Consider the following 14,417-nt stretch of genomic DNA (forward strand, 5'->3'; position numbering starts at 1 on the left):
AATTAATAAATACTAAATATAAATTAAATATAATTAATACATGTTTTTTATATATGAATGATTTTGTATGGAATCACATTCTACCTTTATTTATTTATCAGTAACCATTTTGTTTGAATATTAATTACATTTCATTATGCTGCTATTTATCATCTAATTGTTTTAAAGTATACTTATATGAAATTTAATAGAATAATTCTCAAATGGAAGGAAAAAAAGTAATTTATATGTTTTCTTACTACAGTTATTTATCTTTCTTATTTATCTGGCTAAGTGTAACCAGATTAGAACAAAGTTTTTGTATAACAAAAACGTGTGCGTGGTATAAACTAGAACTTATACAAATATGGCAAATAAAACAATAGCAATTACAGGTAATTAATATTGTCACAAAAATACTGAAAACTATGCTTCATGTTGATCTATATTCCATAATAAACTTAATGACATATCGAAGTATCAAAAATCTTGAGTATGCAAAGATACATCTGCATATACAGTTTGGTATTGGTTCCAGTTCTAGATGCCACACTGGAAAAAAGATTTAGAAAAATTGGGAGTGCTTCCAGAAAAAGCAATGAGAATAACCAGGGGGCTAGGAACTGAATTCTATAAATGAAGTACCTATAGCTATGTTTAGCCAGAGAGATGTAGGGGATATGATAGTATTGTTACAATATTTGAACATTTGTAATGTGGATTTTCTTTTATTTCAGAATAGAGGACAAAGAATAATGGATATAAGTGAATAGGAGGCAGATTCACCTTAAATTATTGTGGGGAGGGAAACCTGCTCCAAAGTAAAGGCAATGATCCTGAGGACAGATCAGCTGAAAGAGCAATTAATGGATCGAAAAACATTGAAAATAATTTTCCTGTCTGCTTTTTCTTAACTGCTTTTTATCTAGACAGAAAAGGGCCATGTACACTATAAACTTAATCTTGTTTTACTAATTGACTCCTAATGCCTTAGGTTTAAACTATTTTTTTTTCTGTGAGGGTTCTGCTTTCCCCATAGTGATGTATGACCAGGATGGTAGTTAGCAAATTTCTAACCTACTATAATGAACTAACTTCAGAAAATGTAGGATTGACAGAAAGGTAAAGCTTGCACCCCAAAATTTAATATATATTGTGTTAAGACCATTAGTTATTTCTGTACAAACACATTTTTGGGGGTTCTGTACAAACACATTTTGGGGGTTTCATAATCTTGTACACAGTCAGTTTTCAAGCAATAATTAAGAAAACATCAATAGGGGTCCACCAGCTTTAACAAAAAGGATTTTGGTTCAGTTGTCTTTTGTCACTTATAAAATAGAAGCAAGCTAGAAATAGACATTAAATAGGGCTATCTTGTCAACAAAATCTGTTGATGCCCTGAAGTTACTTTTATGCCTTCTTCTAATCAAGTAGGTCAGAAGTTATACAATCATTGGATCACAGTGGAAAGTATTGTCATATTGAGAGACATATGGTTTGCAAAAAAAAATCTATCATGCTTTGAAACGAGAAGCAAATGAAAAATCATTGGTGCTGGAATATCTGAGGAATAAATGAACTTTCAAAAAAACAGTACTCACAAATAGTTAAATAAACAAATAATAAATGGAGATTAAAAAAAACAAGAAGTATATATCCTAGCCATTCTGAATTCAGCTTTTAAGAAAATGAGTAGTCTTTCAGCCCACCGAGCAACAAGGACAAAATTATCTTTTCTTTTAAAGCAATGAGGCAGAAAAATAGTAATTTAATTAGACAAACTTGAGGCATTACCTTCAGATATCAGAGTGGCATCTGCTCACAGCCTAAGGCATTATGGCTGATCAGCAACAGACACAATTCATTCAATTTTCCTGATGTATTTTGCTAATCCAAAGGGAGAGTGATAGCAGTGTAGAAATAGGTAACGAGAAAATATTTTGGAATTAAATAGCAACAAAATTGCCACAGAATTGAAGTAATGTTGAAATTAAAGATGGATAGTCAAAAGATTTTATCTAACTGACATAAACACAAAATCAAACTGAGATGCTTTTGAGAAATTTAATTAAAGTGATTCTGTGTTGAATATAAACATTTCAGATTCATTTGACTACCTATCCACCCACTCATGCCTCATAATTTTAGTATTCTGCTGTTCTACATGTTCAGTGAAATAGCCATTAATAGCCTTAGCATTGAATACAACTTTAACTTGTGGTCATTCATTTAATGATGGTACAAATGTACCACAGCCTTACTAAAAATGCCTTACAACAAATCCTTGAAGTTGTAACCATCACACCACTTGTGGGCACATGATCACAATTAAAGTGCTTGGCAACTGGCTCTCATTTACAATTTACAAGTCTTGAGGTTATGTGATCACAATTTGAAATCTTCTCTGCTGGCTTCCAATAATCAAAGTTAATGAAGGAAGCTAGATTTGTTTAATAACTTAGTAAAACTTATTATAAAATCGGGTCTGATCATCTGATGATTTGCTTTACAACTACACTGATTTACAATGGAAATTTGGGTCCCAATTATGGTAATAAGTTGAGGACTACCTGTACAGAAGATCTATCATGTTTAAAAAGATCCTTCCTCTCTATTTATCTATTGGTTTCAGGTTCAAAAGTTAGAGAGACACCATTTCTTCACATTCTTCCATCACCAAAATATTTCCAAAAGGGAAACTAATGCTACATTCTAATCAAATTGTGTGTTTCCTAATTAAAAAATGGAAGACGCTGCAACAATGGCATCTAGTGATAAGTAGACAAAAATAATCCTGTTTTGTTAGTGGTCTACTTTTTTCAGTCTGATAATTATTGGTCTAAAATCAAAATATTGATGTTAGAGGTAAATGAAGGCAGGACTTTAAAAATTTGAGGTTTATTCTCTATGTCTGAATTTACCAACTACCATTCTTATTTTTTAAATGCCCCTAATATTCAGAGGTTTCTTTCTTTTTTTATCTTTTTAATGTGGTTCCAGGAATGCAGTCCTCTGAAAATAGTGGCTTCTTTCCTAGAACTTCTTGGACTGGTTATGTAGCCACATAGTTTTCTCTGGTCACACGGCCTGTCACAGAAGCTGTAGGAACAAAACCTCTTTCTTTTGTCTATTCAAACTTAACAAGCATTTTAATTTTTAAATTGAAGATTAGTTGCATAGAAAGGGTGAAAAGTAGAAAGTAGGACAACAGCTTTTAGCTCGTCTATAAACTCCCTTCTATGGGGATAATCACACTTTCATTTTAAATACTAATGAATGAATGTGCTTTTGAATAAATCCACAAAAATAAATGCTGAAACCTTTAAGAATAGATTAGTTTCACACACAGATAGCAGTGAGACAACTTTCAGCAAATAAGAATTTATTACTAGACCCGTAGCAGGAAAGGAAACTTAAAGGAATCTAAATAACATGTTCTACATTTAAATAGAAATACTAAATTTTATTCCTTGTAATAGTCCAGATTCCTTGTATTTTTCTTTCTGCTGCTCCATTGATCAAACCATATTATATTCATAGCTATCTCTTCTATTGCAAGAAGATATTAAAATCTATCTCTGTGGTTGCCAGGAGTTAAAAACGACTTGATCGCACATAATCAATCACTAAAATAGGATCAATGCAAGGTGCTTATTATCATTTAGGGCATCAAGCAAATAGTTGTAGAAATGTGTACTTTCCAATGATTCAGAATCAGTATCAGATTACTTTTTATGTACTTGGAATATTTTCCCCAAATTCAATTGTGGCTTTAATGTTTTTCTTTAAACATATACATGAATGCATCTGGACTAATTTAATATATTCTTTTCCCATGAATACCATGGAAGAGTCTTTTGATCATTCTACTCTAGTTTGTGAATCTCAGAGGGAAAAAAAGCTTCCATCTGTACTTAAATAGTGGAGAAAATTCTTTTGACATTAAAGATTAAATGACCTATGGTGCCATTGGTATTTTTATCCCCATTGTTTTATTGTCCCCATTTGCTCAGTTTCATCAGGAACATAGGCTAACCTTGTGTCTATCAGTAAGCTGAAACTAGAAACTACTCTCCAAAATTTTGATTTGGAATCTGTAATGAGAGTCTCCTATGAATCTTTAGAAAATTCACTGTTTTTATTTTTTTCCCCTATGTGTACAATTTGAATTAATCCCTTTTCAAATCTACATAACATAAAAAGTGCAAAGAGCACATGGACAGAAAGTTGGATAATTTTATACAGGACATACAGTACTCTTTGACTTGGAAATGGAAATGGAAGAAACAAGAAAAGAAAGATGATGGAGACATTGTCTTAAATACACATTTGTATTTGAAATACTTTATTTTTGTTGGCTTTTTTGTTTTTCCAAAAGTAAATAGCTTCATTGGGAACAGGAGGTGTTCATGATGAGAACTGTGGGAAGATGGAATAAAGAAGTATAGTCCCATGGCAAGATAAAGCAAATGCATTTAAAATATAAAACAAATAAATACAAAGTGTTCTGGCCAAACCTTCATTAAGAAACTTTTAAAAAAATGTTGAGAGAGTAATAAGAAGCATATTTATTTTAATTTTATGTATATATGTACAAAGAAAAAATGAAAATGATATTCCTTCCTTATCCAGCATCTTATCTTTGTTTCAATAAACAAAGATGCACTTCTCCATTTTTTTCTCTTTGAAAAGGCATTTAGTTGGTACTAAAACTTTAAACATTGTGCATATTTGGAGGGAGGGGCTATTTTTCTAATAAAAGCAAGCATCATAATCATTTGATGTCTTCTATGACTGCTGTCAGATGGTGCGCCATTCAAAATCCAAGAAAGAAATACTTAGACTCCATTAATTAAAGAAAAGATATCTTTTACTGGAAGTCAAGTGGTAGCCACAAAAGAATTCTGAATCTGAGAAAATGAGTGCATAAATCACATATACAAAGTGTTGGCAACGTTCCCACCCCCAATAGTTCAATTGGCTCATCCAATTAAAAGTTGTGTACAGCATCATGTGGGCATCTCCAGGTGGTGATGAGGCCTCTGTCCATTGACCTTGACATATTTTGATAAAGAGTTGCGGCTGCACATAGCATAGGATAGAAGCCTAAGCAGGAATCTCCCCCCCCCCAACTTATACAGTTCTGTTTTGTAACACCTCCAGCTCGCTTCCCATAACATGTCCCCCCTCCTCCCCCCGTTATTTATGACAGCCAAAAGTTTTAAAGCAAAGGAAGAAAATCTTGTAGGCTTACATTCGGCCCTCCTGCAAAAGAGGCGTTAGTCCTATAAAAGATAAAAATAGATGATAACAGAAAATATACACGTAACACCATCATACTATTTCTTGGGGTTTATCAGGATATTTAGTACTAAATGCCTTGATAAGCTTAGGAGCTCTAATATCCTTCTCATTCATCCATTCGGACTGGGAAGGAGGACAATGTTTCCAAACAACCAAATATTGGAGTTGACCCCTTTGTTTTCGAGAATTCAAAATTTCTTTAACTTCAAAATGTTGTTCACCTTCAATTAGCAATGGCACAGGAGGATCGACCTGATTAGGTCTCAAGTCAGAGGTATGTTCAGGTTTTAATAAACTAACTAATAAACTAACATAAACTAGACAGGGTGGATCCATTGGAGGGTTTTAGGTAATTTCAGTTGGACTGCTACAGGGTTCACAATTTATTCAATTGAGAAAGGTCCGACATACTTAGGTCCAAGCTTTTTTTACTTTTGTGTGGTCTGCAAATATCTAGTGGATAAAAAGACCTTGTCACCAACTGTTTACCTGGAAAAAAAATCAAATAAAGCTTTGTCTTTAGAACAGTGGTTGGTTGGTTACAAAGATGTTTTAGCTGGCGATTTCTGATATTCAAGCACTATCAATAATCATATCCCTTGAAACTATAGTAATATTTTAAATCTGTTAAAATATTTAAGTGTAGTTCACTGTATAGTTTTAGCTTTTGTCTGTTGTCTGTAATAGTCTATGACACATTTGTCAAAAGAGAACAACTTGTTCCTTGTTTTACAAGGTGACTTCGAGGTGTAACACATTCCAATATGAATGGATGAACTTCAGGAGGTTAATGACTAAGTGAGAAGAACATGATATATCATCAGCAGGGGAAGAAATTGAATGCTAGGAGTATTTGAAAGTTATTATTTCTAAAGCAGATAATTTAGTACACACTGTGTGCATTGACTGTGAACATGTGTGTGGTTCCAAAGTGCTTATGCACAACTGCAAGCCTTATTCATATATATTTCAAATAAAATTCCCTCGAGAGAGGAAAAAGGATACAAATAATTTCTTCCAGATTATTTCCTGGCATGACACCAATTTACTAATTTAAACTATGCATGTGCTTTATAGTGGTTTGACAAAATCTATGTTATATAGCTGCTTTGTTTGACTTATAGTTTGAGAAAACACAAAATGGATATTTTAATGCTCAAAGGAGTTGATGTACCAGTGGGATATTCTGTGCAATTATACAAGATGTGTGTTCATAATGCATGGCAATTCAGGTTAAATTGAGAATCCTAGATTTACAAGGGTCCAGATTAAATATGTTTGTGTATATTACTAGTTACAAGTTTATTTGACATTGTTCGAATCTTTACCAAGACAATACTCTTCCCAGCAAATTATTCTACATCCGCTTGCTTATAGGGGTGGCATATATATATCTAGAATACATAATTATGAGTTATGAAGTACAGAGCTTATTTATTACATTTTCATATGCAAAAGCAATTCCATTATTATAATATATAGGAAATGAATTATCAAGTTGTATTTAGAAGAGCTCAGGCAAAGAATTCATTACTTCGTCTTGCTGTTTTCACATTGCTCCTTCTCTTGATTATTTTTGGGAAAGCTTGCAAATTTTTTATTCATGTAGTAAGTCTATTCTCACTTTGTGATTGTTCTTTCTGCTTTTAGTCACTGTACTGTTCCCCCCACTTTCTTTCTTCATCTAAGACAGGGGTGTCAAACTTGCAGCATCACATTGTTGTCGTGTGACATAGTGTGACTTTTTCCCCCTTCGCTAAACCAGGGATGGGAATGGCCAGCACGTGACACATCTGGCTCACAGGCCATGAATTTGACACCCCTGATCTAAGATAACTTTTCCACTTATTTGGCTTCATGTGGTTAAATGTGATTGACTTCTCTGTAGTGTGATTTGGTGCTTTTGTGACATTCCGAGAGTGTCAAATTAAAATATTTACTGATTATTCTATAAACTAGCAACTAGAGGTTAGATGGCAATAATGAATGCATGGAATACAACCATTGTTGCTGCCAGAATCACAAAAAAGCCCCTTCTTCAATCCTATAAAAGCTTGCTTATGAATTTTTCATTCTTTTAAATCTGTTTAGGCATGAAAAAAAACACAAGTTTAGAGGTAACTGAGGTCTAAATTTGACCTCAGTTACTTCTAAAATTGTGTTCTTCATGCCTAAACAGGCTTAAAACAATTGGTAGATATTGCTCTTGTTTGAATAGGAACTCAAAGCATCGTGAACTGACTTGCCCAGGACTATACAAAACATTAGGATTAGTTGTACTTGTCACATGCAAACATTCCTGTTTGAGAAAAGTAGCAACCAGGCCTTAGACCAGTATTCATTAACTATAGGTGATGAAAGCAAATTTGGTAGTAGAGTCAGCTCTGCAATACTATGTACAGTTCAAACTTAAAATCCTTGATATGAAGTCTAATTATGCTTTTTTCCTTCTTCCCCACTATTGGACATTTCCTTCATCTGACTGCATATTTAGAAGAAATGCATATTCCTACTCCTATTACTTGTAAGTACCTAGTTGGATATAACCATTTCCTTAAGCATGCACAGTAGAGCAGCAGGATTTTGTTTCTTTGTTTATAAAATATTTTTCTTGATTTTTTTTGTATTACTTCACTATTTTTAAAGAGTTCCATTAATGCCCACACTATTAATATTCCCAACCACATAGTTAAAGGGGAGAAAAATAGAAGACCACAAGACAGTTGGTTGTGTGTGCAGATATAATCCGTACCTTTCTCACTTCATTTTCCCCCATTCGTCTTTGACTGTCACCTCTCTCTGAATAGGCTCAAAAGAAATGAATACAGGCAGGACTCTCACTCTTGTCCCTCACATTCCTGAAAATCAATACTGTGCATTAGGAGATCTTCATTTGGAAATATTCAATAGTTTTAGTTCCTTTTTCTTTGTATAATTTGCTATTTGGGCACCCTTTTATTGAAACTGCACATTGTGGGAAAGTGTCCAAAGAAGATAAATTTGAACACTTGCATATTCACAGCTGTAATCAAGATAGAAGCAATGAAGAAAGTAAGATCCTTCAAAATATCTGCAGCCATGTGCATCTGAAGGGATCAAATTAGAACTGTGGTTCATGCCAGCACTTTGATTAAATATGGTCCCATTGGTCTTATTGTTTGGGGTAAAAAGAGTATTGGTCATATAATTCCTCAGCATCTCAAAGAAATGCCTGCATGTATTAATCAGGCCACAATTGAATATTTTAACAGAGATAATTAAATCTAAGAAAGTTGCATAATTTAAAACAAAAGTAATTAAATGTTTTTTCCATAAAATGTTCAGACTTAACTTTTCATAGAATTCACATATAGGATATCATGTGCCATGTATGAATCAGTTTGAGAGTCCACCTTTAAAAATGCTTATTGCACTATTACTTTGCTAAATTTTGATTTCCACAGTTTAAAAACATATCTTAGCATTTTAGTTCAATTATTTTGGACTCCGCTAATCCTTAAATTATTCAGGTACAGTATCTTTGATTTCTTTTTGGCTGGTTCTCCTTATCAAATGTTTGTTTTTCATTTTTTTAAAAGAGCCAAATGTGTTTAAGATGAAAATGAGTCATACATATGTTTGTTTAAGTTCATTTCTTTATTTCCAACTATTTATATCTCTATGAGCTATAATCCTGTTTTAGAATATCTTTTGCACTTAACAGGGAATTGCTATCATATTTTATATATATTATTTTGTCTCCAAAGAGAATTCATAGAAGTCTTATGATTTTTGTCAATTAATAAAAGGCAAGAACAGTTAAGTTCCTTTTTTTCTTGCTCCTTAAATTAATTCTTTTGCTTCCTGAAAAATGATTATCCTTCTGGTTCAGCCTTAGTATGTTTATAACATTAGGTTAATATTACTCTAATGAATGGATTAATATTACCCTATTAATAGGATAATATTAACTTTTGTCTCTTATTCACAGTCTAGGGAGAGGAAGGACAGAATATATGAATATAATTTGGTGTAATATAACCATAGAGTCAATCTCTCAGTTCTCTTTAAAGAATTCACAGTGTCCTTCCAGCAAATAGATTCTCTAGCTCAAGGGCGCAAAAAGTGAAGCCCATTATTACCTGTTTTGCCATACCTACTTTAGATTTGTTTATAAAAATACACTGTCATTCAAGTACTAGGCCTAGCTGTAGAAAGCATTAGAATTTCAGAAACCAATCCAGGGATAGAAGGTATTATTTCCAATTTAGATTTCCTGAAATGATTCACTCAACTTGGTAGAAGAGGAAATAGCAAACTGGGGTGATGAGGTGTGATGACGATATTAACTTGAATCTCAATCTGGTTAGGTTTTAAGCCACCTTTTCATTTACAAAAAGTTCATAACAGCTAGTATTTTTTGAATGAAAATGCTTTTTAAAGATAAAACAATTAAACATATTAAAATATATACAAATGGTACATTCATTAATTGTTAGTCTATATTATCCTCTGCTTTCCATGGAGCCTAAATGTGATTTAACAGTGTCTAGATCTGGGCTGTCAAACTCCCAGTCCATGGGCCAGATGCATCATGTGCTGGCCACACCCACACCCAGTTTAGCAAAGGAGAAAAAAGTCCCAATACATCATGTGATGCCACCATGACACTGTGAGTTTGAAACCCCTGGTCTAGATGTTGTAGTGATTAAAGCATCAGTCTAGAAACTGGGAGACCATGAGTTCATGTTCCACTTTAGGCATAAAGCCAGCTGGGTGACCTTGGACCAGTTAGTTTTTTTCAGCAGTAAGAAGGAGGAAGTGGCAAATCACTTCTGAAAAAAAAAAAAACTTGCTAAGACAACTGCAGGGACTTGTCCAAACGGTCTCTGGGAATTGGACCTGATTGAACTTAAGGGAAAAAATGATCCTACTGTCTTTGCTCTGGTTACAGATGGCCTGTAATGTTTAAGTCTTGTATCCTGCTTTTCTAATAATGTAGAAATAAAATAGAAATTGTAGAAATTAATAGTATTGTGAACTAGTACATCATTCAGACAGTGACTAGTTTTAAAGGGGCTTAAACAGCTTTAGATTTTTCTTTATGCTACAAGTTTTACATTGTTTGCTATTGGGGGAGTGCTATTCACCTACTAAGGGAAAACATTCACTATGCTTATACAGTAAGCTAGGTTTTAGGTTTCTGTTCTAGTTTTATTTCTCTGACAGAATATTGTTGAATATTCTTTTGAAACTTTCACATGTGCAAAATGAATACCCAGGGATTATATGCAAACTTCTGCATGCTTAATATCATATATCAAAGCATATATTTGGTTTCCACTGCAATCTCATACATAAAGTAATAGAATTGTTAAAAGAAGTGATTCAAATAGAATCATTTGGATAAATTTGTATCAACTATTTTGTGAAATGTCATCATTTACATGTTGAATCTGTCAAATATAGAAAATAAATAAAATATTGTTTCTCCTTGCATTTTAAGAATATAATTCCACAAGAATTGCTGTTGTAGCATTTTAATATGTTTTAAAAGTGCAGATAAATTTCTCAAGTCAAATCTTTGCAATGAATGGAAAGAACACTGTACAACTGCAATAATTTTAGAAGCTTTGCATTTGGAAAATATGATTATGCTGACTCCTTATCATTAAATCACAAGGTTTCCTATTGACAGTTACCTAGACAATTTTACCATACAGGGTTGGATTTGCTGCCTTTGTGACTTTGTGAACCTGATATGGCCCAGAGGAATTCGGCCTCTTTGTAACACTCTCTTGCTTGTCTTACTCATGTAAATTTAGGATGTTCAGCAGGAATTATTTCATATCTTTTTAAGGATTTAAATATGATTTGGGTTTCTTTGTGAATACTTGTTCTTTTCCATTTATTTAGTTATTTTATGGTTACTCTTCCTGTCCTCCAAGGGATTTTACATTTTACCTCAGTACATTCTCTTTTGATAGATAAAGCCAGATCTAGATGGTTGGTCTAGATTTACTTCAAAGCTTTAAGATACTCTCTGAGGGATTCCAAATCCTGTCACCCTGGTCAAACACTGACATGGCACTCACTATCTGGTTCAAAGGTGAAATCAAAGTAGATATTTTAACAGAATTTAAAGATATATCTCAGATGTTATATAATTGTAGTCATTTTATAATCTAACTGAAAATCCAGTACTTATTAGATGTTAAGGAGGTTTCAAAGAGGCTTCTGTCACTTTTTGCCTAAAAGTCCTTTTAATATATTACATTCTAGTTTTACTGTTTGTCAACAAAATGCAATCCATGTATGAAAATAGTTAACATAAGGATTTTTCTATGACTTTTATCTCAGCAGCCACTGGTTGAATTATCTTCTGAAAGTCATCTGGGATTTTTTTTCTTCACCATTCACCTTGTCATTTCTGTAATGACCAAAACATAGTTATATACACACTCTGTATGATAACTGGCAGGTGAAATTCTTCAGAATTTCATATTACATAAGCCTATGATCTGTAAAGGATTGACACTAATGTGATGAAAGTTACTTTTCCTTGATGCTTCAGTTGTGCTTTTGAGAAACTGGTCAAGGAAGGGAACATGAATTATCACTGATACAGCTTGTCATGACTTTAGAAATAGCATTTGAATTGCTTTCTTTGTGGAAGGTAAGCATTTCAGATAAATGCTTCTGTCACTCAAAAGACAGCTCAAAACACTGACAGGTCAAAACTCACATTCAATACTTTAAATTTTATCTTTTTTTTTTCCTTGACACTTCTCACAATGGAAGAATGTAACTAGTGGAGTTCCCCCAGGGTTCTGTCCCAAGATAAGTGCTTTTTAAAGATACTTTATAGGTGGCCTGGAATTGAGCACGACTGGTGAAATCACCAACTTTACTAAGGATACTAAATTGTTCAGAGTAGTAAAAACAATAAAGGACTTTGAAGAGCTCTAACGGAATCTCTGCACATTAGCAGAGTGCGTGTCAAAATGTCAGATGTCATTCAGTGTGAGCAAGGCTAAAGTGATATATATTTGGTACCCAAAACCCTAACTACTCATATAAATTAATGGGATCAGAGCTAGCAGTGATTAATGAGGAAAGACAGTTTGCCAACATCATAATGTCCTTATGTCAATCAATGATGCACCTGAAATATTGTATGCAGTTCTTGTCAGCACACCTCAAAAAAAGGATATAAGAGAACTAGAGAAGTTTCAAGAGAACAACTAAGATAAACAGTTCTTAGTTTTCCTATAAGATAATCCGAATAGCTTACCTATAAGAAAAAAAAATGAGGTACTTGGGACTTTTAGTCTAGAAAGAGACAAATGACGAGGGCATGATTAAGGTGTACAAAACTAAGCAAGATGAGCATAAAGTGGACAAGAAAAAGCTGTTTTTCCCTTCCCAAAATATTAGAATTAGAGATCAATGCAATGTGATTGAATTCTGGAAAAATGAAACAAAGAAATGCTTTTTAAAATACAACATATAAAAAATTGTGGAATTGGTTCCAACAATTCATGGAGGTCATGGGGATTCATGGCTGCTAAGCCTTGATGGCAGTGTGACTGCCTCTGAAAGTCATCTAGAAGACTAGTGGGCTTCTTTGTACAGTTGGTGGGTTGGCTATGAAAACAGATTGCTGATCTAGATGGGCCAGGCATCTGATCTAACAGGGCCCTTCTTATTTTCTTAAACCAACATTTTTAAGTAGAAATAAGAAGCAAAATAAGTCTTCAATAGGCTAAATGCTTACTTTATTTTAAATCTGTTTTAGGCCTGTTAAAATGTTATAAAAAGGTCATTTGGTCCTACCTTCTGTGATGTTGCAGCATTAATGTCCCACTCTAATGGTTTAAATTGCTTCATTAGGTTTCTTCAATATATAAGCAAATTATAAGTTCCTGCTACTTTGAATCATTATATTGGCATATCAGGTTATTGTGTGATATGTAATCTAGATAAAGGACATGCATTATCCTAATTTTTTTTCTTAATTTGTAAATCCAGAGTAGTGTTTCAGGTCATTTAAAAAGCAGCAAGGTAATTTTGAATTATTTTACTGCAGATAAACCTTTGAATCAGAGGTGATATTCAGCAGGTTCTGACCAGTTCTGAAGAACCAGTAGCAGAAATTTTGACTAGTTTGGAGAACTGGCAAATACCACCTCTGACTGGATATTTTACAGTATTCTTCCCCTGCCAAGCCCACCAACCCATGCCCACAGAAACAGTAATAATTTTTTTTTAATCCCACCACTGCTTTGAATCTATTTTTGTGGGCCATTCAAATTCAAAACTATATGATATGGCTATTGCAAAGCAAAGAAACAATTGTATTTAATAATTTACAGGCTCAGGATAGGGAAATATATCAATCCTAGCCCTTCATCCCTTGGCTGCTTTTAATATCAATGATGGTACCTTGTTGGGCCAGCTGAAAGAGTTGAGTGTGGGAAACACAATTCTTCAGTGTTTTTCCACCTTCCTTTGAGGCTGATTCCAGTCAGTGTTGATAGGAAAGGCAAGATTCAGTTCTACAATTCAGAATAGCTCAGAATTTTATTCTTTACCCACTCCTATTTAATATCTATATGAAACTGCTGGGTGAATAATTTATTGGCACGAAATTAAGCATCAGTATATCTTAGTGGAATATCTCTGCCCCATGGTAATGGTCTGAAGACTGAAAAAGTTTGGATGGGAAGAAATAGTTTTAGTTCAAGTGATTTTCCATCATTAATGCTGAATGAGACAATAAAGTTGCTGTGCAATGTGAATCCCACTTGAGGAGAAAGTGGCAGCTGTGACCATGATAGTTTTCACACAAATGCATCTTGTGCAACAGTAGCATCTATCCTTAGATCAACAGGCACTCTTCATAGTTACTCATGCCTTCCCTATATAATTACTGGTATGTGAATGGCATGGCTTCCAAGTGCTATTACGGTGAAGGTTATCATCTATAAGGCCCTACATGGAGTTAAAAGTACCGCTGATGGTTTCCACAGATACCATATGATATGGAAGGATGGACTTTTTCTGAGTTTCCTCAGTAAAGCAGTGCTATTTTTTCATTTTGTTCACCATCCAGAGTTTAACTACATAGATGGGCAGCCACATAAATTGAA

The 14,417-nt window shown here is 33.6% G+C and overlaps 1 protein-coding gene across 2 annotated transcripts in view; it reads left to right on the forward strand.

The window, feature by feature from the left end:
• Positions 1–14,417, forward strand: part of PTPRT (protein tyrosine phosphatase receptor type T) — a 687,970-nt gene that overhangs the window by 588,004 nt on the left and 85,549 nt on the right. For both annotated transcript variants that reach the window (XM_087959374.1, XM_087959375.1), the window contains one exon: positions 7,781–7,810. In XM_087959374.1, coding sequence (XP_087815500.1) covers positions 7,781–7,810 — 30 coding nt within the window. The remainder of the gene's footprint in view (positions 1–7,780; positions 7,811–14,417) is intronic.

Source organism: Notechis scutatus, chromosome 3 (genome assembly GCF_049901735.1).
Source record: "Notechis scutatus isolate UNSWTSFEM ecotype Mainland chromosome 3, rNotScu1.2, whole genome shotgun sequence".
NCBI lineage: Eukaryota > Metazoa > Chordata > Lepidosauria > Squamata > Elapidae > Notechis > Notechis scutatus.